At 35.5% G+C, this 22157-nt stretch overlaps 1 protein-coding gene across 1 annotated transcript in view; it reads left to right on the forward strand.

Annotated features, from left to right (window-relative positions):
- Positions 1–22157, forward strand: part of ATR (ATR serine/threonine kinase) — a 39779-nt gene that overhangs the window by 13421 nt on the left and 4201 nt on the right. Inside the window, exons 18-42 of the mRNA XM_041414376.1 lie at positions 578–708; positions 903–1046; positions 1888–1981; positions 2686–2811; positions 4212–4418; positions 4625–4738; positions 5634–5749; positions 6705–6825; positions 7702–7839; positions 9005–9212; positions 9836–10014; positions 11035–11199; positions 11561–11652; positions 12229–12320; positions 12692–12869; positions 14073–14249; positions 14636–14795; positions 15324–15503; positions 16781–16923; positions 17327–17424; positions 18538–18770; positions 19452–19586; positions 20216–20416; positions 20723–20866; positions 21575–21725. Coding sequence (XP_041270310.1) covers positions 578–708; positions 903–1046; positions 1888–1981; positions 2686–2811; positions 4212–4418; positions 4625–4738; positions 5634–5749; positions 6705–6825; positions 7702–7839; positions 9005–9212; positions 9836–10014; positions 11035–11199; positions 11561–11652; positions 12229–12320; positions 12692–12869; positions 14073–14249; positions 14636–14795; positions 15324–15503; positions 16781–16923; positions 17327–17424; positions 18538–18770; positions 19452–19586; positions 20216–20416; positions 20723–20866; positions 21575–21725 — 3727 coding nt within the window. The remainder of the gene's footprint in view (positions 1–577; positions 709–902; positions 1047–1887; positions 1982–2685; positions 2812–4211; positions 4419–4624; positions 4739–5633; positions 5750–6704; positions 6826–7701; positions 7840–9004; positions 9213–9835; positions 10015–11034; positions 11200–11560; positions 11653–12228; positions 12321–12691; positions 12870–14072; positions 14250–14635; positions 14796–15323; positions 15504–16780; positions 16924–17326; positions 17425–18537; positions 18771–19451; positions 19587–20215; positions 20417–20722; positions 20867–21574; positions 21726–22157) is intronic.

Here is a 22157-nt window from a genome sequence, read left to right on the forward strand (position 1 = left end):
CTTTTCTCAAGCTCAAGTTTATTCCTGTGTTACTGATCTGTCATGCTGGACATTTTACTACCCTGTTTGGTGTAGTGTTACTGTGACTGAAATATGCCCTGCATCCAGTATTTCTCTTCTATCTTTCATTGACAACTGAGCTATCACCTGTTCCCTGATGCTTGCCAGTCACTTCTGTGAGCAGTTGTATGTCAGTGCTGTTGGGGTTTTCTTGGTTTGATTTTTCTTTTAAATGCAAGTTTGTTAATTTCCTCTGTATTTCCTAAGCCTCCTCTTTTCAGCTCGGGATATACAGTGAATCATGTCTTATAATAGACGTCTGTAATCATTAATTCCTTGGTGTCCACAGTTCTTCCCTGTCAGCAGCCTAGATAATGTAGGGTCTTGTTACAATCTAGTCATTAGAGATTCACCCCCTTTTTTTAATGAACCCAAATTCTTTATTAAAACATCAAACTAATTTTGATGTCTTAGAGTATGATTTCTTAAGCAAGGGTAGCCTGATTTTAATAGAAAATATAACCCCTACTTGTTTTCCTGAGTATCTAATGCACTAAAGTGACTTTCATCTGTCTAGGCTTTAAACAGCCTGAGGTCTTTAATGACGCTCATGGGTCCCAAACACGTCAGTTCTGTCAGAGTGAAGATGATGACCACGCTGAGAACAGCTCTGAGATACAAGGATGACTTCCCAGAACTGTGTTGCAGGTGAACTGATGGTGTACCCAAACAGTGACATCCCTGCTATTCCTGTCCTTTAATGTACTGTGTGGTTTTGTTCTGGACAGGAATCTAAACCCACAGTGCTGAAATAGCTTAAAGTGTTTCTCATGACTCACCTCTAATGTTTCCTAAAAAGAAGAATCATCAATTATATTGTTTTGTTGCCTTTTCTTGTTTAGAGCCTGGGATTGCTTTGTTCGAAGTCTGGACCATTCCTACCTTGGCTCCTTGCTCAGCCATGTGATAGTAGTGTTACTGCCCCTCATACATATCCAACCCAAGGAAACCACAGCAATATTCCACTTCCTCATAGTGGAGAACAGGTAATGCACAAAATATTTTCAGTAATATGGTTTAAATCCTGCAACAGGAATGGGGATAGCCCTATATTCAAGTCATCCAGCACTGAGACAAGGAAACTTGTTTTTCTGCTAATAGCTATTGTTCTATAAAATTGCCCCTTCTCTAGGCTGTGTTGAGGTCTTGAAATGTAGCAAGTCTCATCTGAAAAGGGGTTTTTATGTTGTCCTTATAAATATATATGGTGCTGTGGCCAAGTTACAATCCATTCAGACACTGAAGCCTCCCAGGTTTTCTTCAGTGTGTTTATTGTGCTGATATGGAAAATTAATTCCCTCTGCAGAATAATGACAATTGCTAACATTTGCTCTAAGCTAAAGAGAAGTGTACAGAATTGAAAATGGAGAGGAAATGAGGTCTTTGTTTTCTTCAATAATTAGAGGTATAATTATGAAGTGCACAGACTATTATGTTGAGTAAGTTTTCATACATTCCATTCAAATGGTCACACCAAGTGAAAATAAAAGTTTAATACAAAATACATTAATTCTCATGACTTAATCTTTTTGAAGATAAGGGTGAGTCACAATTCTTTTTCATCTTACATTTTGTAGCTTAAAAAGGGGTTTTTTTAGGAATGTTGGTACTTAATACCTTGATTATTTTGATGGGTTTTCATTTTTCTTGCATTGTATCTTAGCAACAGTTTTCACAATAAAAGGTAGTAACAGGAATAATAAGGCTCTTGTAGAAGGCCATAGTAGCAATATTGAAAGAGATTTCCTCATTGCTTTATTTGGATGGGTTTTTTAGGATTCACCTAATGTTTGCTCTATTCTTTGCAATATTTTTGGTAACTATTAGGGATGCAGTACGAGACTTTCTACATGAAATATATTTTCTACCTGACCTTCCTGAACTAAAAGAAGTTCAGGTTGTCCTTCAGGAATACAGAAAGGTACAACTTCTTTTATTTATTTGCTTGACTTTATTGCATAACATGAATTCATGACAACTGAGGAAAGCATGTAAAGTGTATTGTTAAGTGGAAATATATTTATCTGCAAATAGGTTTTGTGTATCACAGGCATAGTTTGAAGCATGTTCTGATTCTTGAAATATACTCATGTTCAGCATTCTTTTTTCTGTAGTATCTCCTGAACCCTGACTTTTCTTCTGTTTTGTGACAGATTTTAGGATGAGAAGTCAACAATTTTAGCTATGGCCATATTGTCTTTGCAGGGAGCAAAATTTGTCTCTTCTTAGGAGTACTCTATGGTCCATTTCATTTGCTTGTCCTCAGAATGATTAGGTAATAGATGGGAATTAGCAATTATTTTGTGGGAGTGATGCAAAAAAAATAGAAATTAATTTGATTTTAGACCGACTTGAAGCAAAGCATTTTCTTCTGATTTTATAATTTTTATTTACACCATCATTATATTTACCCAAAAGCAAAATATAGCACCTTTTGGAGTAAAACATTTTTTAAATAGTCAAGAAGACAACGGTATATAGATGTAGGTGAGAATGTAAGCAAAAAGGCAGTTTTTTCCATGTATTCTTGCTTGTGTTCTTTGAGATCCTGTTCAGCCATATTCCTGTTACACTTTCAGTCATATTCCTGTTATACTTAACTTGAACTTCTTATGTTATGCTCAGGAATCCTCCAAAAGCACAGACTTGCAGACAGCCCTGCAGCTGTCTATGAGAGCTATTCAGCACGAGAATGTGGATGTTCGGATTCATGCACTTACCAGCCTGAAAGAAACATTGTATAGAAACCAGGTATGAAAACCTCCTTCAGTACAACTAAAAATAAATCAAATTGGCATCTGGACCAAAAGTCTAAAAGTCCTTGTTGTTACAGGGTGTTCACTTGAACTGGGTTATTCTCAGTTTGTTAAGCTGTTTCCTCATATAATGGGGAAAATGGATTCTCTTTCATGACACCTCTGTGTAGGTGGACTTGCAAATCCTTCAAATCTTTGTGATGCTGATTTAGCAAGGCTAGTGTACTTTTTTTTTTTTCAACTCTGAGGAAAGATGTATCCAAGAAGTCTATTTCAGCAGTTTATTATGTGGCCTATTATCTGTTTAGGGCATGTATGGCTTTTGTATCAGAAGCCTCATACATAAAAGCAAGCGTGTGTGTGTGTGTGTGTGTAATATATGAAAGAATTAAGATGTGCTTGTACTACCTTGGACCTTCTTTTTTTTTTCTCTTCCTTCTTTGTCTTCCACCCTCAAAATTTTGAATCCATTGATCATATTCAAAAGCATTTTATAGCTAGGTACAAGCTGAAGACATTGCTTTACAGTTCTGTGTGGTTATTAGCCCAAAGGGTGTATGTGACCCATTAGAAAAAGTAATAAATCTGTACCCTTAGTAGTTATAAGATTGTGGGGCGCTCTTTAGCCAGATATAAACAGCTAAAAGAACAAACAATCATTGTGTGTGCTCCTGGCCAACCAGTAATTCTTGCAGCTCAGGTCAGCAAAATCCTGCTATGTCTTGCTGAGTTAGAGGTCTAGCAGAATAATTGAGGCAAATCAAACTTAATTAGTTCCACAGCTTGTGGAACTATTTGCTCTGTTATGTTGGCTGTGGTTTCAGTTTTCATTAAGCATAACAATGACAAATATTTTGATTTTTTTCTGTATTTGGACTAAATGTGAAACTGAGGAATAAAAGCTGGGCCAAAGCAAAAAAAGAAAGGACACCCAATTAAAATGATGGACATTGATCAAAGGACTTGAAACCCTGGGCTTTGTAAGACTTGAAAGTGAAGAAATGTCCAAGAAATGGCAAATAATAAGAATAGAAATGGCAGCAAACCCAGAAGGTATTACAACAGTTGCATGAGAGAAAGTGGGAGAAAGTATTGGAACACATAAGAAGAGGGATAAGTGAAAAAGATAATGTAGAAAACTAAAGAGGTACTTGGTGAGACAAAGAAAATGAAGTTAGATAATGAAATACAGTAGTTGCCATGACAGCATTATTAAATGAGGCCCAAATCCCTCACACATTTGTTTAGTCCTTCCTAGGGTGAGAAGCAGATTAGTGGAATTGGACTGTAGTTACAACCTGAACTCATGGCTAAAGGAAATCAGAAGTTGAAGATTTTTGAGATTATTTAAAATATGGTTGAAGAATAACTCATCTTTATTATTCATCTTCCTAGGAAAAGTTGATCAAGTATGTCACAGACAGTGAAACCGTGGAGCCAGTCATCTCCCAGCTGGTAACAGTGCTTCTCATCGGCTGCCAGGATGCAAATTCCCAAGCACGGCTGCTCTGTGGAGAGTGTTTAGGTGAACTGGGAGCCATAGATCCCGGCAGGCTCGATTTTTCAACAAGTGAAACTCAAGGAAAACACTTCACATTTGTTGTAAGAAGCATTGCAGTAGTGTTTTATTTAGTATTAGGGGTCTTCTAAAAGTCCTTGGGAGGAGGGAACCTCTTATCTCTAGACCCTTTGAAAATCTGGACTTGCTGTCTCATCTAAAACAGTTTAGAGTTACGCTTCCAAGTGGTTATTTACAGATACAGCTATTGCTCTGTTTTAGTAAAACTGGCATTCTGTTTGTGATTAAGGCTGGAGTGGAAGATCCAAATTTTGCCTATGGATTGTTAATGGAACTGACCAGAGCTTTCCTTGCTTATGCTGACAATGTTCGTGCTCAGGATTCTGCAGCGTATGCAATTCAGGTAAGCTGTGTAGTTAGATCCTACTTTTATTTCACAATTATTTTCTGTAACATTGAACTTAGAACTATGCAATACAATTTTTCATTTTTAAGTATTTGAAACTTCATCCTGTAACAGGTTTAAATTAGAAAGTACACTTAGTATTCTGGGTAGTTCTCAAATAAGATAGATGGGTTTGCTTTTATGTCACAATATTTTAGGAGACATCTGATGTTTTAGAGATAACTAGCAGTCCATACACAAGGATTATGGAGTAATCCTTAGAGTGGCTTAGAATTAGTTCATGTTGCACAGGCAGAAATTAAAAGCAGTATTCCTAAGATGGTTTCTGCTTACCCTCTTAAGAAACAACTGCAAGGGAGCCTACCCTTATTTTCAGGCTCTAGTCTCTTGTGCTGGTTTTAGTTAGCAAATGGGGGTTTTTGGTTGCTTTTTTGTTCTTGCTGGTTTTGATGTTTAATATCTTTGTGAAAACTTCAGGATAGTTCTTTAGTCCAGGAGAAAATAGGTGGCCCGATGTAGTAAGCAGGATAAGAATATTTTTAGCATATGCACAAGATTGTGCACTTCCTGCACAAGGAGGAATCAGACTAAATTCTAGTCCTGGTTTATTGGCAGATGTGAAGAATACAAGATAATTTGGTCCAAACACCAACTGGAGAATCTGGGGAATCAGTAGGTGAAATTAAAACTTGCCCAGTAAGAGGGGATTAACAGTGTTAGATTTTGCAGTTATGATTTCTGAATTAGGCATTTCATAACTTCTCTCTCATTACTTGTTCAGGTTGGAAAGATCATATTGTATACATGGGGTTTTGGTCATATGCAGAGGGTTTTTTACTGTGGTCATGAAAATTCTCAGTGCTAACTTGGTGATGCAATCATGATTTTTCAGGAGTTATTGTCCATCTATGACTGTAGAGAGACAAACACTGACTGCCCTGGCTCCAGGCTTTGGAGGAGGTTTCCTGAGCATGTGCAGGAGATCTTGGAACCTCACTTAAACACACGGTATATGACAGCTAAAGGAATGGCTTTTCATAACACATCTGTTTGGTCTCCAGGCTAGTATTAACCATGTAGGGTTTTGTGACTCTCACTCTTCTGGGAAGAGTGGTATGTATATATACAAAATTGAAATAAGGTCTTTCTACTAAAATCTGAATTATTACTTACTTGAATATAATTCTCTCTAAATCAAACAAGCAAAACTTGGAGCTCATACTTTGCCCATGTCTGCCCATTTGTCCTTAGGGCATTGACTGAGATGATGTTTTGAAGCTTTTGTTTTTCTTTCCCCTCTACTCAAATCTACTAGCATCCTATTGCTCCTACCTTCTGTAAAAGTAGGAGAAGCTCACTGAGTTTTAATTTGACTTTTTTTTTTCACATTATTATCATCACTTCAATAAAATGAAACTTCAAATTATGTTGGTGAGCTCACTGAGTTTTAATTTGACTTCTTTTTCACATTATTTTTATCATCACTTCAATAAAATGAAACTTCAAATTATGTTGGTGTCTTAACTTGAAATAATCAATGTTTCCCTTCTATTTTCTCATGAAGACAGTCATGCTCACCTGTGATAAGCTTTACTGTTTTAGAAAACAGACTTTTTGGCCTTTCTCGGCTTTCATGTATGCTCTGGGTTTTTCCTGTCAAGAACATAGTATTTAAATAGTAATCAAACTCCATTTCTTAAAACTGATTATGAATAGCACTTTAAAATATACTTAAAAAAACGTAACAAGTTATGAGAATTTTTATTTCATATTTAATTTTAGGAAGCTCTAGAATAAAAAAATATTGACTACTGAAAGTGGGGGTTTTAATTCTGCTTTAAAAGATTCAGAAGACAGTACTTAATATTGTTCTAGTGAAGGAATTTCATAACTAACAATATGCTATTGTTTGCTGTATTAAGTGGAAAGTTAGTTTTATTAAATGGATATTTCAAAATTACAGGTACAAGAGTTATCAGAAGGCTGTAAACTGGTCTAAGGTGAAGAAGCCAATTTACTTAAGCAAATTAGGTGATAATTTTGCAGAATGGTCAGCAACTTGGGCAGGTTATCTTATAACAAAGGTAAGAAAATAAATCTTTCTGTTAGGCTCTTTGCAAGACAGTTCTTGAGCCTCATTTCAGGTTCTGCAGGTCAGGGGTGGATGGGAGAATATGTCTGCTGACTACAGGCCTCTTACAAGACTTTGCTGCTTCTACAGCAGGGTACTGCACTCCCCCTTCCCCAGCACTGGTTCCTGTGAGGCTTCACAGGCGGTGTCGAAGCTGAAACTCAAGGAAACTTGTCTTTGTCCTGACACTCATGTGAAACTGGGGGCACTGACAAATGCTTGTGAAAAGTGTCTGAAATGCTTCTGGATTTACCTTCTCAGTTTTGGAAGATTTCCCTATAGCTCCACCATCCCAGCACATAAAAAGTACTTGTATCTTCTTTTTCTTTTCCCTTTCCAATATCTAAGTGACCCACAGAAAATGTCACTTCCAAATCAGCCACTGGAAGAAGTGAATTGAATTACAACAGCGCAGTAATTACACTGTCCTCTTTCAGACAGGGTAGAATTGAATGTCTTCATAATATCCCACTTTCTGCAGGCTTTTAAGGGCAGAAGAGAGGCTGAGTGTAGTGGCAGACTCTCAGCCTTAAGGTTTTTTCTATGGCCAGTGCAAGTTCACAATGGTGTGAATCACATGGAGAAGTGGAAATGTAAGCAGTGCTTACCTGTCTTTGGGCTGTCAGCAGTTGCTACATGTAATAATAGCTGCCATTTCTGGTATTCCTGTTGCAGATTTAAGTCTGATTAACCTTCTTTTGGAGACAGGTATCTTAAAATTATTTGATGGGCTAGAATTTGTGTTCATCTACAAAAGGAAATCTATTGCTTGTTCATGTATTTGCACTTTTGTAATGATGCTTTTCCTGGAAATAATATTTTTCTATAGGTGCGACATGATCTTGCCAGAAAAGTTTTTGACTGCTGCAGTATTATGATGAAAAATGACTATAAAGTGACAATTTATCTGCTTCCACACATCCTTGTCTATGTTTTGTTGGGATGCAGTCAAGAAGATCAACAAGAGGTGAGATGTGTAAGGTGGTAGTGTTTTTCACAGAAATGGTCAGAAGCTGTTCTTCGTGAGAGCTGCTCAGCTCTGTAGGCCTACATGAATAAATTGTTCAGGAATTAAACTCCTTTTTGTGTATTAATAATAGAAATAATAATTTTTGGACGGGGTTTTGAATATACTCATACAAGTTGGTGTTGGAACTGCTTTTCTGTGGATTTCCATCAGTTTGGCCTGGGATGAGATATTACATAGTTAATGTTACTGCAGTAATATCAACAGCTGGAGTGGTACAAAGAGGAAGTGCCTCAAAAACAGCCAGTAAATTGAACTTGTATAATTCCAAGAATTCAGACTCATCATTTTTTCTCTCCTTTGTATACAATTATAATGGATAAACTATTCAGATGCCAGATTCATGGGGAGCAGGATTCATAGATGTGTTGCAGCAAAGCAGGGGTGGGAGAGAAGTCACCCTGCTTTCCTTGTTTGCTTGAGCTGTCAGTGCATGTGCCCAAGTGCTGCCATTTTTACTGGGAGCAGCACATGTATGTACAGAGAGATGCAAGTTTGCAAGGACTCTTTGTAAACATGTCCTGGGTGAAACAAAGGAATCAGAAGATACTGAAAAGTATAACTTACATTCCATTAATTTGAAATTTCACAGCTAAAATATTTGTGTTTAAATATTGTGGGTGTGTACAGGCGTGTGTAGAGGCGATGATTTTTCCTATGTGAGCGAGTACATCCACAATAAGCATCTGTTATTTATGTTAAGTCATATTTTATGGACTAAAACAAACAGTAACATATTTTTTAAGGGCATTTATTTAAACAGAAGCAAAAAAGTAGATCTATAATCTTGTAACCAGTAGATAACTTTATTCTTACCAAATCTTGAAGTATTGTATTTGTAGAAGAGATGCAGTAGCATTTGTTGTGTCTTGAAACCTCAAGACTTTCTCCCTATATGGAATCCCTTGACAACAACAAGCAACAGCTGCTGCTTGGTTTGCCATTCCTTCCTTTTGAGATTGTGAGACAAGATCTTGAAAATAATCTCCAAATGATTAAAATATACACTTAAAATATCTAGTATTTTAGATTGAGTTTTGTGTTAATTGCTGTTTCTTGCTGTTTTGCTGCAGCTATGACACTTGTGCCTTTTGCCTTTGTGTAGGTGTACATGGAGATCATGGCTGTTCTGAAGCACGATGACCAGTGCAGCAGGAGGCTTGAGGACAGCGCGTCTGATCTGAGCCAGCTGAGCACACAGACAGTCTTCTCCATGCTGGATCATCTCACTCAGTGGGCAAGACACAAGTTTCAAACACTCATTGCTGAGAAAAATGCTGGAAAGTCTAGCAAAGACAGAAGTGATCTAAAAAGTGAGGGATGCTTATTTTATTTAAAATGGCATTAACATTGTTCACACTATTTTATTTATGTTTGCAGCTTCGCATTGTGACCATTTACAAATGCTGTATTAGTATAATATGTAATCTCTTTTTTGATTTCTTAATGTTATATTATGATTTCCACCCCTTCTACCCCAAATGGATTGTTCTGAATGCCTGTTGCAAGAAATACAGATTTAAAACTTGAACGATGAAATGTAAATTTTTGATAGTTTTCTAAACATTCTGTTTAACTGAGTATATTATATTATGTATATAATATTACATATATAATATTCTGTGCTGTCTTGCAAGATGCAGAAAGTTCACCAGAATTGTTTTAAATGAATTATTGTTGACAGAAGAGAAAACCATGTTCTTTAATTAGTACAGTTATCTCACTAAATTGTTAAATGAGTTAATTGCATTTTGATGGATAAGGTAATTCTTATAAATGAAACCTCAATTGACAAACTCTTTTAATATGTCTTTTTTTCAATAGCATCAAGTGAGGACTATGGAGAATATCAAAATGTGACACGTTTTCTCATAAGGTAATTCTTATAAATGAAGCCTCAATTGACAAACTCTTTAATATGTCTTGTTTTCAACAGCATCAAGTGAGGACTATGGAGAATATCAAAATGTGACACGTTTTCTAGACCTCATTCCCCAGGATACACTGGCTGTAGCCTCCTTTCGTTCCAAGGCTTACACCAGGGCTGTGATGCACTTTGAATCATTTATAACAGAGAAGAAACAAAATATTCAGGAACATCTTGGATTTCTTCAGGTTCTGAAGTTCTTTTTTCGGTTTTGTTTTTTATTTTAAGATGAAAATGTGTATGACAAATAAAGCTTGGTCAAATTCTTCTCTGTAATGGGAAAGAGAAAAGATTTTTTTGGGCACTTGTTAAATACAAGTGTTTAGTCATCTGTGTTTCAGCAGTATTGAAGTTCTTTTTGGGTTTTATGTTTTATTTTAAGATGAAAATGTGTATGACAAATAAAGCTTGGTCAAATTCTTCTCTGTAATGGGAAAGAGAAAAGATTTTTTTGGGCACTTGTTAAATACAAGTGTTTAGTCATCTGTGTTTCAGCAGTATTTAGTACATTCTCTTGCTTGGCATGCTTCTTATATGAAAAGGAATTAATAGCTTTCTATTGTATAATAAAAGATTGTAAATTCCCAAAAATAATTAAATGTGGGTTTGTTGAGAGGATAACATTTATTGTTTTGAAGTTGGCTCTGTGCCTTTTGCCAGAAAATACAGCCAACTATAATAAAAATTAAAAAAAAAATCCAAGTACATTTAAAGAAATTCCAAGTGGCTTATTCTAAAATAGAAAAAGAGCCAGTCCTAAAGGTGTTGCAAATTATAGAAATTATTTTCAAAAAGTATTTTAACCTGTGGCATGATCCTATTTGTGGTTCCCTATGGTTTATATTCTTCAGTGACACTTCAAATTTGAAAAAACTTAGTATGTTGCTTTTTCACCAAAAGTAATCATCTTTATGCTGTCATGTAATAATAGGATATTTATTTTGCTGTTTATACAGGATGGTTTCAGGTACCTTCATATGGTACTCTATCAATAGTATGAGATCATAAATATTACTGCATACTAAGGAGAAGTAGGGTTCAACTTTGGAAGGAGCCTGGCAAAACTGACATCTTCATTGAAGATTTATTGCCAATGAGTCCTACAGAGTAGTGTGTGCTCCATGTTCAAGAAGTTCTGTGGTACTGCAGGTTATCTATAAAATAACTTACTGTTTCTAATGGCCACATGCAATTGTGTTTGAATATAGAAATTGTATGCTGCTATGCACGAGCCAGATGGAGTGGCTGGGGTGAGCGCCATTCGGAAGGCAGAGCCATCTCTCAAAGAACAAATCCTTGAACATGAGAGTATTGGCTTGTTGAGAGATGCAACAGCCTGCTATGATAGGGCTATCCAACTGGAACCTGATCAGGTAAATAAAAAACTTCTTTTCTTTTTTTAATAAGTATAATTCTTATTTTTGATCTTATTGGCTCACAGATGGCTGAGGCAAAAAAGGTCTTCAGAATATTTAAGTAAAATAGGAATCTTAGTGTTTATTACGCCAGTTGCTAAATAATTATTGGTGTTGGAAGTGGCTTATGAACTGAAACAAATCTCTTACTGGATTTTTTGAATATTCATTTATTTTATTGTGCAGTTAGTTATGCCTATTAGTTAGTATTCTAAAAAGCACCCAAATGAGCATATTTCTTCCTTCAGATTGCCATGAGTTTAATTAATGTGTATGTAGGGTTTTCATTTGTTGTTTTGGTTTTTTTTCCTCTTTCTAGATCATTCACTATCATGGTGCAGTGAAGTCCATGTTAGGCCTTGGTCAGTTATCTGCTGTAATAACTCAGGTCAATGGAGTGCTTGCAAACAGGTACTGTAAGCATCTAATACACAGTTCATTTGAATAATAGGAAGCTCTGGTATAAACCTCTGCCTCAGTAGCCATTTCTGCTCATTATCAAACATTTGAGGCTTAATTAAACATAATTGAATTAGCAGTATGAAGCTAGAAAACTTTGAGTGCTTTATCTATAAATTATTTATTTCAGAAAGTCCAGAAATTTTCATAGTTCTTGTCTGCACTGTGAGCACTGTTGGTGTGTGCTTTAATTTCTCAGACAGGATTTTTGCATTGTTTCCCACATCACTGATTCCATTGGTATTCTGTAGTCCAATAGGTAGGTAGATAAAAGCTGGTAGTTTTTGATGTACCACAGAAGTTAAATACACTCTTTGGAGGTTGCATTTCTGGGATCATGTTGTACAGATCTGATTTGTTATCAGTGCGTGTCCTTTGGTTTTACTGACTTTCTTTAGAAGCAAGCTTATCTTGCCTCTTTTCAAGTAAGAGAAGTTTTATGTAAGGAACACTTGCTAATGTAATGTAGGATTAACATAGTGAGAGCAGACAGCACAAAATTGTAATGCCTTTGTTTTCTTTTAATAGGTCTGAATGGATTTCTGAGTTGAACACTTACAGAGTGGAAGCAGCCTGGAAACTATCACAATGGGATTTACTGGAAAATTATTTGGCTTCAGGTAAGTTATCATTACAGAAAAGTGTTAATACTTCATTGCATTTCTGGACCATTGTATGTTTTAGTTTAATCATCTTGAATCAAGGGGCAGCTATTGTCATTTGTTTTGGATCTCACTGGTAGGAAGGACTGTTCTGGATTTTGTAACTGCATTTGATTGTAACCTGTATAGTCTTTGAGCAGGAGTTTTGAGTGTGTGTATCTTTTGAGTCTGTTTGGCTGGGTGCATTGTGGAGTTGAATTATATACTGTTAATAACATGCAATTACTTTCTTCTGAGAAAAAGCTAATATTGTGGTAGTATGTTAAGACAAATTAGCATGTTCAGGTTAAGCTGCTTAAAGAAGCAGTGTCTTCTTTGTCTCCCCAAAGATGTGAAGTCCACTACTTGGAGTGTCAGACTGGGACATTTATTATTATCAGCCAAGAAGAAAAATGAAGCAGCTTTTTACGAGACGCTCAAGGTTGTTCGAGCAGAGCAGATTGTGCCTCTTTCAGCAGCAAGTTTTGAAAGAGGATCCTATCAGCGAGGATATGAACACATTATCAGGTTTCTCATTTTCATGGCACTGTTTTTAAATTCAGAAATCATGTAATCAAGTATGCAGCAGCAAGAATTTTGCATTTCTACAGTAAATGGTACATTTTTTGTCACTTTTTTTTTTTTAATATTCATCCAACTGAAAACCTTTAATTAGGAATTTATATTTATCCTCCATGGAAAACATTCACATTAAAACTATGTGGTGTGGTCTTTCCAAATCAGCTAGCAAGCAAATGTAAACATCAGGTAATAAAAACCAGCAATTTAATTCCATGCTTGAAGTAGTACAAATAGGCCAGTAACTCCATTAACTTAAGAGCGTTGCTTTTGTTCTTTATGGAGGCTGAAAAGCACTCCCTTTTTTATCAAGAAAGAGCAGTAAGAATTACACCCCATCCCTTTTCTTTATTAATAAACTTTTAAATTGGCTGCAGTAGACTAAAAAGTGAGTAGCCTTTTTGAATAAAAAGACTTAATACTTCCTCTGCATTGTAAATGCATCCTTATGACAAGATATTGGCTGAAGCCAGTTGAAGTGCATGTTTTAGTTACTTCTTAGTTCTATTTTCTGCTGGTAATTTCTGCAGTGTTACTTGGGAAATGAAGTTTGGGGATTGAGAAAGAAGTGTTTCAAAATAGCTTCCTTTAGCCACTGATCCAGGCTACTTGGAAGCCTTTCAAGGATCACTTTTTCTCTGTCAGATGTACCCACTGCATTTGTACCCATTTCTCCCTGCCACTGAGAACTGGGGCATTTACAGGCAGTCACCTTTCCATCTTTACAGTGACAGATATTAACAGTAATGGTATTTTAAAATAAATGGAATAACTTCACTTTAAGTAAAAGTATATTGCTTTTAAAATGGGATTTGTTGAAAATGTCAGACTTTCTGAAGAATTGTTGCCAAAAGTAATAGACAGAAATACTCTTTCTAAAGATTGACTTCCTCTCTGGGTGATCTACATTGTCTCTCTCTTCAGCAGCTTGAGAAAGAAATATTGAGGAAAAAACTAATCAGTTTATAAATGTTGGATTTTGTGTGCTTGCTTTTGCTGCATTTTTGCTTTTTAGAATAAATCCTCCTGAGTGACATTATTTACAGGGCCAAATTTTAGAAAGAAAATTGCAAAAACTTTGTAAGATTTGCATGTATCTCAAACAGCAATCAATTCTCACCAATTTTTTTTGCCTTTATTTTGCTTACACAGGTTGCATATGCTGTGTGAGTTGGAGCACAGCATTGGGCCAATGTTTCAGCAACCAGATGGTGACCACAGTAGAGATTCCCTGAACTGGTGTGCTCGTATTGAAATGACCCAAAACTCTTACAGAGCAAAAGAACCCATTTTAGCATTGAGAAGGGCTTTGCTTAGTCTCAGTAAAAGGTGAGGACATGACTGTTTCTTGTCTGTGTTGTATTCTCAGTGATACTCTGCATTTCCATATATATGTTAGAAGAGAGAAGATGAAACTCTGGGAATTTGTTCTAGACAAAAGCAGTCCTCCAATATTATGTACCTTCAAAATAAGGAGGAGAAACAGTGTCTAAAGGAAACAGAAGCAAGAAACAGGGAGAAAGTATATTTGTTTCTAGTCCTAAATGGAAAAAAAGGTGAAGCAAATGTATTAAAATAGTTTTAAATTATTGTTATGTAGTATATAACTTCTTAAGCATTCACCTTATGTTTCAATATATTGTGATTTTTACTTCAGATTTTAAAGTAGCTTTCAAAATGGAAATGTTTCATTTTCTGCTAAAATGTCCCTGCAGCCAGGATTACAGTGAGCTTGTTGGTCAGTGTTGGCTCCAGAGTGCCAGAGTTGCAAGGAAAGCTGGGCATCACCAGACTGCCTATAATGCTCTGCTGAATGCTGGGGAATCAACACTCTCAGAACTCTATGTAGAAAGAGCAAAGTGGCTCTGGTCCAAGGTAAGGAAAACAAAAATGGAATTTAATTTCCTACGTGCAAGAAAATAATATTTTTAATTTTCTTCAAGAGCAAAATGGCACACAGTCAGCATATGTAAAACAAGATATGTCAGCTGGGACTATCAACACATGGCAGCTGATCCTCCAGGTGCTGGTCAGCCCTGTTCTGTATCCATTGACCTTCCTGGCACCCTTGTATAAAACTGGTGGATTACCTGTCTCTGCCAATGCAGCCCAGGCAAATTTACATGATCTTAAAAGTAAACCTCTCTTAATTTGTTTTCTTTTAACTAATGGCAGTAGGCAGCAAACATGAGAGAAATTACTGTGGTACATCTAAAGGCACAACAATGCTGAGATAACAAGGAATATAAGAAGCATTTGAAGTTAGTAATATTCAGTTATCACATCCAGAACAGCCTAGAACACATTTGGGGATGTAGGCTTTGCCTTAATAACAACTCTAAGAGGGAAGTTTTGCATCTCTCTTATTCAAAGTATGTAAAATGTTTTCTGTCTTTCCCTTAGGGTGAGGTTCATGAAGCACTAATTGTTCTTCAGAAGGGGGTTGAGTTATGCTTCCCTGAAAATAAAGCACCCTGCAATAGCAAAAATCAGCTCATCCATGGTCGGGCAATGCTGCTAGTGGGCAGATTTATGGAGGAAACTGCTAACTTTGAAAGCAATGCAGTCATGAAAAAGTATAAGGTAATCTGGAATACTACTGTTAACAAGGCAGGAGCTTTGAATAAAAATGTATTTCTTAAGTAAGCTGTTGTTCTGCTCCTGATGGTGTCAATCAAGTGTAACATAAATGGCGTTAAACAGTGCATCCATTGTAGGAGGGAAGCAGTTCTTGTAAAGATTTACCTGTCTTAACCAGGTTTAATGTAACACATCAGTACAAAGACTACAGTTCATATAATTCTTTTTAAATAAACAAGTTACAGAAGTATGGCTTTTTTCTCATGCTTGCACAGATTAGAATACCTCACTAAAATGTGGACTACTCCAAATACTGAGTTGACTTGGTGATCCATTGCACTATTCTTCAGTGTTATTTCTCTCTCTGGTAGTGACTTGTAAGTGTGATATAAATGTGCTTCCAGTCTCTGAAGAACTAGAAAAAGGGACAACTGGTATGATCTTCTTAAACCATACAGCACTGCATGCTCCATCTTGTGATGCCTGTGAAATTTTTTTTGGCATTGATTAATATTGCCTTCTGAAACAGTAGGAGATGCAGATGTTTATGCTTCCTTAAAAGCAGCATGTCTCCTGTCCAAGTTTTGGCCTTTGATACTGCTAATAGTTACTGCTGTCTTACTAGATAACATGCTTCTGTAAAAGTCATTTGAAGAAAAATGTAAATGTATCAAATCAAATGAGGGTTGAAATAATGTAAACAAATGAAATTTCAGTGGATTCCATGAAAACACTTAACACTCAGTACTCTCTCTAAGTATTGGCACAGGAAAGAAGCCAGTGTTATTAGATAAGGGATGTCCCTCTCACCAATTATTTCTTTTCTAATACATGTCACACAATTTTTTGTTTTTCTTTTAAACGTCATGATTTAGAAGGAAAAGTGTGAAAAATATGGAATCATAGATTCATTAAGGTCAGGAAGATGATAGAGTCCAGCTGTTAACATCATACTGTTTCACTTTTCAAAAAGCTCTGAGAAACCCAGTACTGAGTTATTAGGACCAGGAACCTGATTTTAATGAAAATATGATCTTTCCTAGTTCAGGAATCCCTTATCTTGAATTGTCTGTCTCCAAAACCAAAATGTATTTTGAAAATGGATTTCTGGTTTGTAGAGTATCTTGAGGCAAAATTAGGGTTAACAATTAATAATTTTTTGCACGTACTCTGCACAACGTAACTAATATGAGATTGTTTTTTGAGAATATTTATTTTTATTTTTTATATTTTTAAGTTAGCATCCTCTCAGAAGTAATTATGTCATTTTGATGTTGCAGGATGTTACAGTTTTCTTACCAGAATGGGAAGATGGACATTTTTATCTTGCAAAATACTATGATAAATTAATGCCGATGGTAACTGACAACAAGATGGAAAAACAAGGAGATCTGATTAGATACATAGTTCATCACTTTGGGAGGTTAGAGAGAAACTTTGCTTGTTTTCTGTAAAAGGATGACAGTTATACTGGGAAAAAACCCCATTTCTGTAGGAATATATTGTCTTTCACCAATTCAGACTGACTCCAATTTTTATGCACTATTGTAAAACAAAGGACTGCATGATTCCTTTTTGTGTTCATACATAATTAATTTTACTTCTGACAAACCAATTGTGTCTTTTGTCAGACCGTTAATTATTTAATCTGTGGTTTTGAGTAATAAAAACAAACCCTTTGTATATTTTTTGGTTGTTGCAGATGCATTAAAATGCTGACATAAATTTCTAAAGTTAGAATGGAATATTAAACAAATGAGAATGTAAAATTTGTATTACTTCTAATATATATCATTAACATACTTTGATTTAACATGTAATCACAGGTCTCTGCAGTATGGAAACCAATTCATTTATCAGTCAATGCCAAGAATGCTGTCTTTATGGCTGGACTTTGGAGCAAAAGCATATGAATGTGATAAAGGTAGAAAATTTTTTCCCAGTACATAGTTCCCATGCCATTCTTTTGAATGGATGATTGAAAGAACAGTGAAGTATATTTACAGTTTTTTGTTTGGATTTATTGCCTGAGGTTATATGGAAACAAGAAAATATTACCATTCTTGTAAAATACAGGATGTTAATATGCAGTAGAGTATTAACTATTTTAATTAAATCTTCCAGAATTTTTTCAAGTATATAGTGAGATGTTTCTGTATCTAATGCCTTCAGTTACCATTGTTCCTTGGGTAACTGAAGGCATTAGATACAGAAACAATCCTTGCATGCCCCTGGTCACCACTTTTAAGGTGCCTCATGAGTGATGAGTAATAGTTTTGTATGCACTTGCTACAGTAAAGTGTTAGGCCTTGGGTTTTTGTTTTTTTTTTCGGAATTTTTGCTTCCAGTCTTTGAAAGAATTTTACTGAAATTTTCCACCTCATTTTACTGAAAAAAAGAGGACAAAAATCTTGTAGGCAGCAGCATGAAGGCATGAGAAATTTACACCACACATGCACTTCAGGTGGGAGATTCTGGTACAAATGAAAATTGCAAATATTGCTTGCAGGTCTGGAGTGAAGCAGACACTTGTGCTCCTTGATCATGTACTCATTCTACACACTCAGGTCAACTGTTTGGCTGCAGGCACATCAGATCCTGCACTCTCTCAGGTGCTGATGTGAAACTCAAGCTAGGTCCTCAGGGGCAGGAGTGGAGATAGGAGCAGATGTGCTAATTTTATCCCATGGAAAGACTTTCTTCATTTCCTCTCCACTAAAGAACTTTTTTTGGAATCCTTTTATCAGGCAAATACATAGAGTGTTTTTAGTCTGATCTATGCCACTGTATCATTTTAGAGAAGTCGTTTTAGGAGTGTAAGGAGATTTAATTTCCTGGTACTCTGCTTAGTTAAACAATGTATGTATTCAGTGACTGTATGCTGTGTTAAAAAGAATTTTACAGTTGGAGCTTTTTAGTTGCCTGCAATTTTTTTTGCTTATGAAATTGCCAACAAAATATTATTCTATAGCCTTGATTTAACTGACTTTCCATTTCCAGTGGGGAGAACCATTAATACGGTCTTTTCATTTTTCAGCAGGTCGTTCAGAACGTGTTCAAATGAAAAATGATCTGGCTAAAATAAACAAGGTGATTACAGAGCACACAAATCACCTGGCACCTTACCAGTTCCTGACAGCCTTTTCTCAGCTCATCTCCCGAATCTGCCATTCCCATGACGAAGTCTTTGCAGTTCTGATGGTGATTGTTGCTAAGGTGTTTTTAGCCTATCCACAGCAAGCAATGTGGATGATGACAGCTGTATCCAAGGTACCTTGATATGTATAGCTACACCTTTATTAAGTTTACAAAACTGTTTTTCTCAGAAATGTAAATATAACCCATTTTACTCTAAGCTGATAAGAAGGATTTGAGAGTCTCATTTGTAGAAGAGGGTATCAGTGCCATCACTACAAATTATTTTATTGCACTCTTAATTCAGATATTACAGTTTAAATGTTCCAAATTGGAATGCTAATATGCATCCAAACTTGTATGGTGTACTAGGAAAGGAAATTTGAATAACAAATAGCTGATGAATTGTGTAGTTATGGGCAACAGATTTTGTTGCATTTACAAATTGTGTTATAGTACTTTCAGTCCTATAATCAAAGAATCAACTTAGTAGATAGATGTACAAGTAATTACTTAGCAGTAAGGTCATTCCAAAGCAGACTGGGAAGCGTGCTGCATACTGTTTCTTGAGGCTGGTGAAGTAACATTCAGGATACACTGAGATATTCTTGAATATTGGCCTTTATGTTGTGGGACTCCCAAGAATGGTTTCAGAAGTAACCCCCACATACCCACCAACAGTACCACTGCAGCTTTTCAATTGAAGTACCTCCTTCTCTACATATTAAATATGATAAGCAATAAGGAAAGAATATTAATTACTGGGGGATTCTTCAGCTCTTTGTTTAACAAAATTTAACTTTCCCTTTTTTTCAGTCCTCTTACCCTATGCGAGTCAATAGATGTAAGGAAATTCTAAACAAAGCTATTCACATGAAGGAATCTTTAGCAAAATTTATTGGAGATGCCACACGCCTTACAGACAAGCTGCTGGAACTCTGCAACAAACCGGTACCTACAAAAATAAACACATGAGTGCATGTTGTAGGATTATTCCAGAATGTCATGCAAAAGCTGCTTCTGATTGTTTTCATTAGCCAATTCATAATATCAATTATATTATTAATAAATTATTATATTAATAATTATATATCAACAATAATAATTGTCAATTAATTGTATTAATGTAGTTTAGCAGAAACCACACTAAATTGTAAAAGATTTAAAATAGCTCTAACTCAAGCACACTGCAAAATCTTTCAGTACATAATGGCTTGTGTAACAGTGCATGGACTTTACATTGTTTTGTAATTTCACATATCATTCATGCCCATTAATTTTCAGAGTTTTACTGTAAAAATAGGGTGGTTTTGCTTTTATGAACAAATCAACTTGTTAATAAAGCTAGAACTAAATTAATTCTTTCATTATTCTGTATTTCTATTCAAAGTGAAAAATGTCTGTTGTATCAGCCAGATAGATTTACTTCTTGATTATTTAATTTGAAATGTAGCTTGCTGTTCTTGTACAATCAGCATTTATTATTCTAGTCTATGTATTAGTTAATATGAAAAGTATTATTTTAAGTGTTTGTTAACTTTAAAGGTTATTTCTGACTTTGGTCATCTTTTTTTTTCAAGGTTGATGGAAACAACTCAACATTAAGCATGAGTATTCATTTCAAAACACTGAAAAGATTAGTAGAAGAGCACACATTCAGTGAAATTCTCATTCCCTTACAATCTGTAATGATACCAACTCTTCCTTCAATTCCTGGTACCCATGCTAACCATGACCCTTTTCCTGGCTGCTGGGCCTACATTGCAGGCTTTGATGACGCGGTAAGCCTCTAGTTGTCACCTGCTTTTTCACTTCATGTTAAATAAACATAGCTGCAAATATATCTCTGTTCTCTAGAAATGGGAGGAGGAAGTAGGAAATTCCATAATTACCTCTGTGGAAGTTGAGTGGCTTCTGTCACAGCAGCCTGAGGCAGGTGTGGCCCCTTGGAATCAGATAAAGATTTGGTCTGAGGTTCATGTGCAGCAGCACTGTGGAAGTGCTAACACAATTGGTTGCAGTGGTTTATTACAATTACAAACTTTATTTTGATACAGATGTTAGTAAAGAAGTTCATTTTTCTTTAGGTGGAAATTCTTGCCTCGCTTCAAAAGCCAAAAAAGATCACCTTGAAAGGTTCAGATGGGAAATCTTACATTATGATGTGCAAGCCAAAAGATGATCTGAGAAAAGACTGTCGGCTCATGGAATTCAACTCCCTTATTAATAAGGTTTGATGAATGAGACAATCAGGTGCATTATACTTACTGAGCAGGACAGAACACTGAGCTATCTAACAAAAAAAGCCAATTTAGCTTTAGCAAAACAACAGTAGCAATTGATATTGTGTGACTTCTTACAGGCTTGTGAAAACAGAAACAAATTACAATATTCTGCCAAAACAATTGCTTATTCCAGCAAAAATAGACAGGACAGGTTATTTACAATAAATAAATATCTGCAGACTTTCTGCTGTCAAGATTAATAGTTCTTATTTAGTAATTTCTAATGTATTTTATAAAAAACAGGTAAATTAATTACTTCTTACTGAAGTGTTGCCATATATCTTATTTTAGTTCTATTTTGCTTTTCAAGAATATGCTTAAGGTTAAGGTACCATGTCTCCTGTGAGGTTAATCAAATGACAGCATCTCTGAAACAATAAAATATCTATTTCAAATATTGCTTTTAAGGGATTTAAGCCATGTACAAGTTACACAATTTGAGTATTTTATTGCAAAATCCTCTTTTTTTTAAATTTACTTTGGAGAACAGATGCACATTTTGATTTCATCTGACCTATTCCAGACTGTGGAGCTTGGATTTGTAAATTCTAGATTGTGTGATTAGAAAGTAGTTATAGATAGAATGTAAATGCTATAGATCCATTTTGATCCTATCTCTTTTCTGTGTTAATCTCATTTTCCTTTTGTGAATAGTGCTTAAGAAAAGATGCGGAGTCCCGTAGGCGAGAGCTCCATATCCGCACCTACGCAGTGATTCCATTAAATGATGAATGTGGCATAATTGAGTGGGTGAATAACACTGCTGGTCTAAGAAATATCCTGATTAAACTTTACAAGGAGAAAGGTAAAGAAATATATTAGAATATAGTAAAAGTTTCAAGATCTATTTAAAGGGCTTGTATCTTATTAAGTAAGTGAAACAAATGGCAAGAGTCAGGCTAAATTCTAGGAAGATGTAGTCACATGTATTTTTATCTATCAGCAATATATTATTCATATGTGTGGTAGACTTTTGCTCTTAAATGGAACAGAGTTGGTGCTTGCAATGAACAAGTTCCTTACAAGAACTGATACCACAGGCATCTTAATATTTTCTTACATACAGTGATGTAAATTGTTTCAGCAGCACGGGGATGTATGTGCAGCACTGAACAATAAAAAATACGGTGAATTTTTCTCTAGATATGATTTGTTATTTTTCATTTGTTACATTTATGTGAGATAATTAAGATAATATACAATTGAATCAAGGTTAGGAATACAGCAGCTTTACAGA

Source organism: Onychostruthus taczanowskii, unplaced genomic scaffold, assembly GCF_017590055.1.
Source record: "Onychostruthus taczanowskii isolate IOZ18803 unplaced genomic scaffold, ASM1759005v1 scaffold45, whole genome shotgun sequence".
NCBI lineage: Eukaryota > Metazoa > Chordata > Aves > Passeriformes > Passeridae > Onychostruthus > Onychostruthus taczanowskii.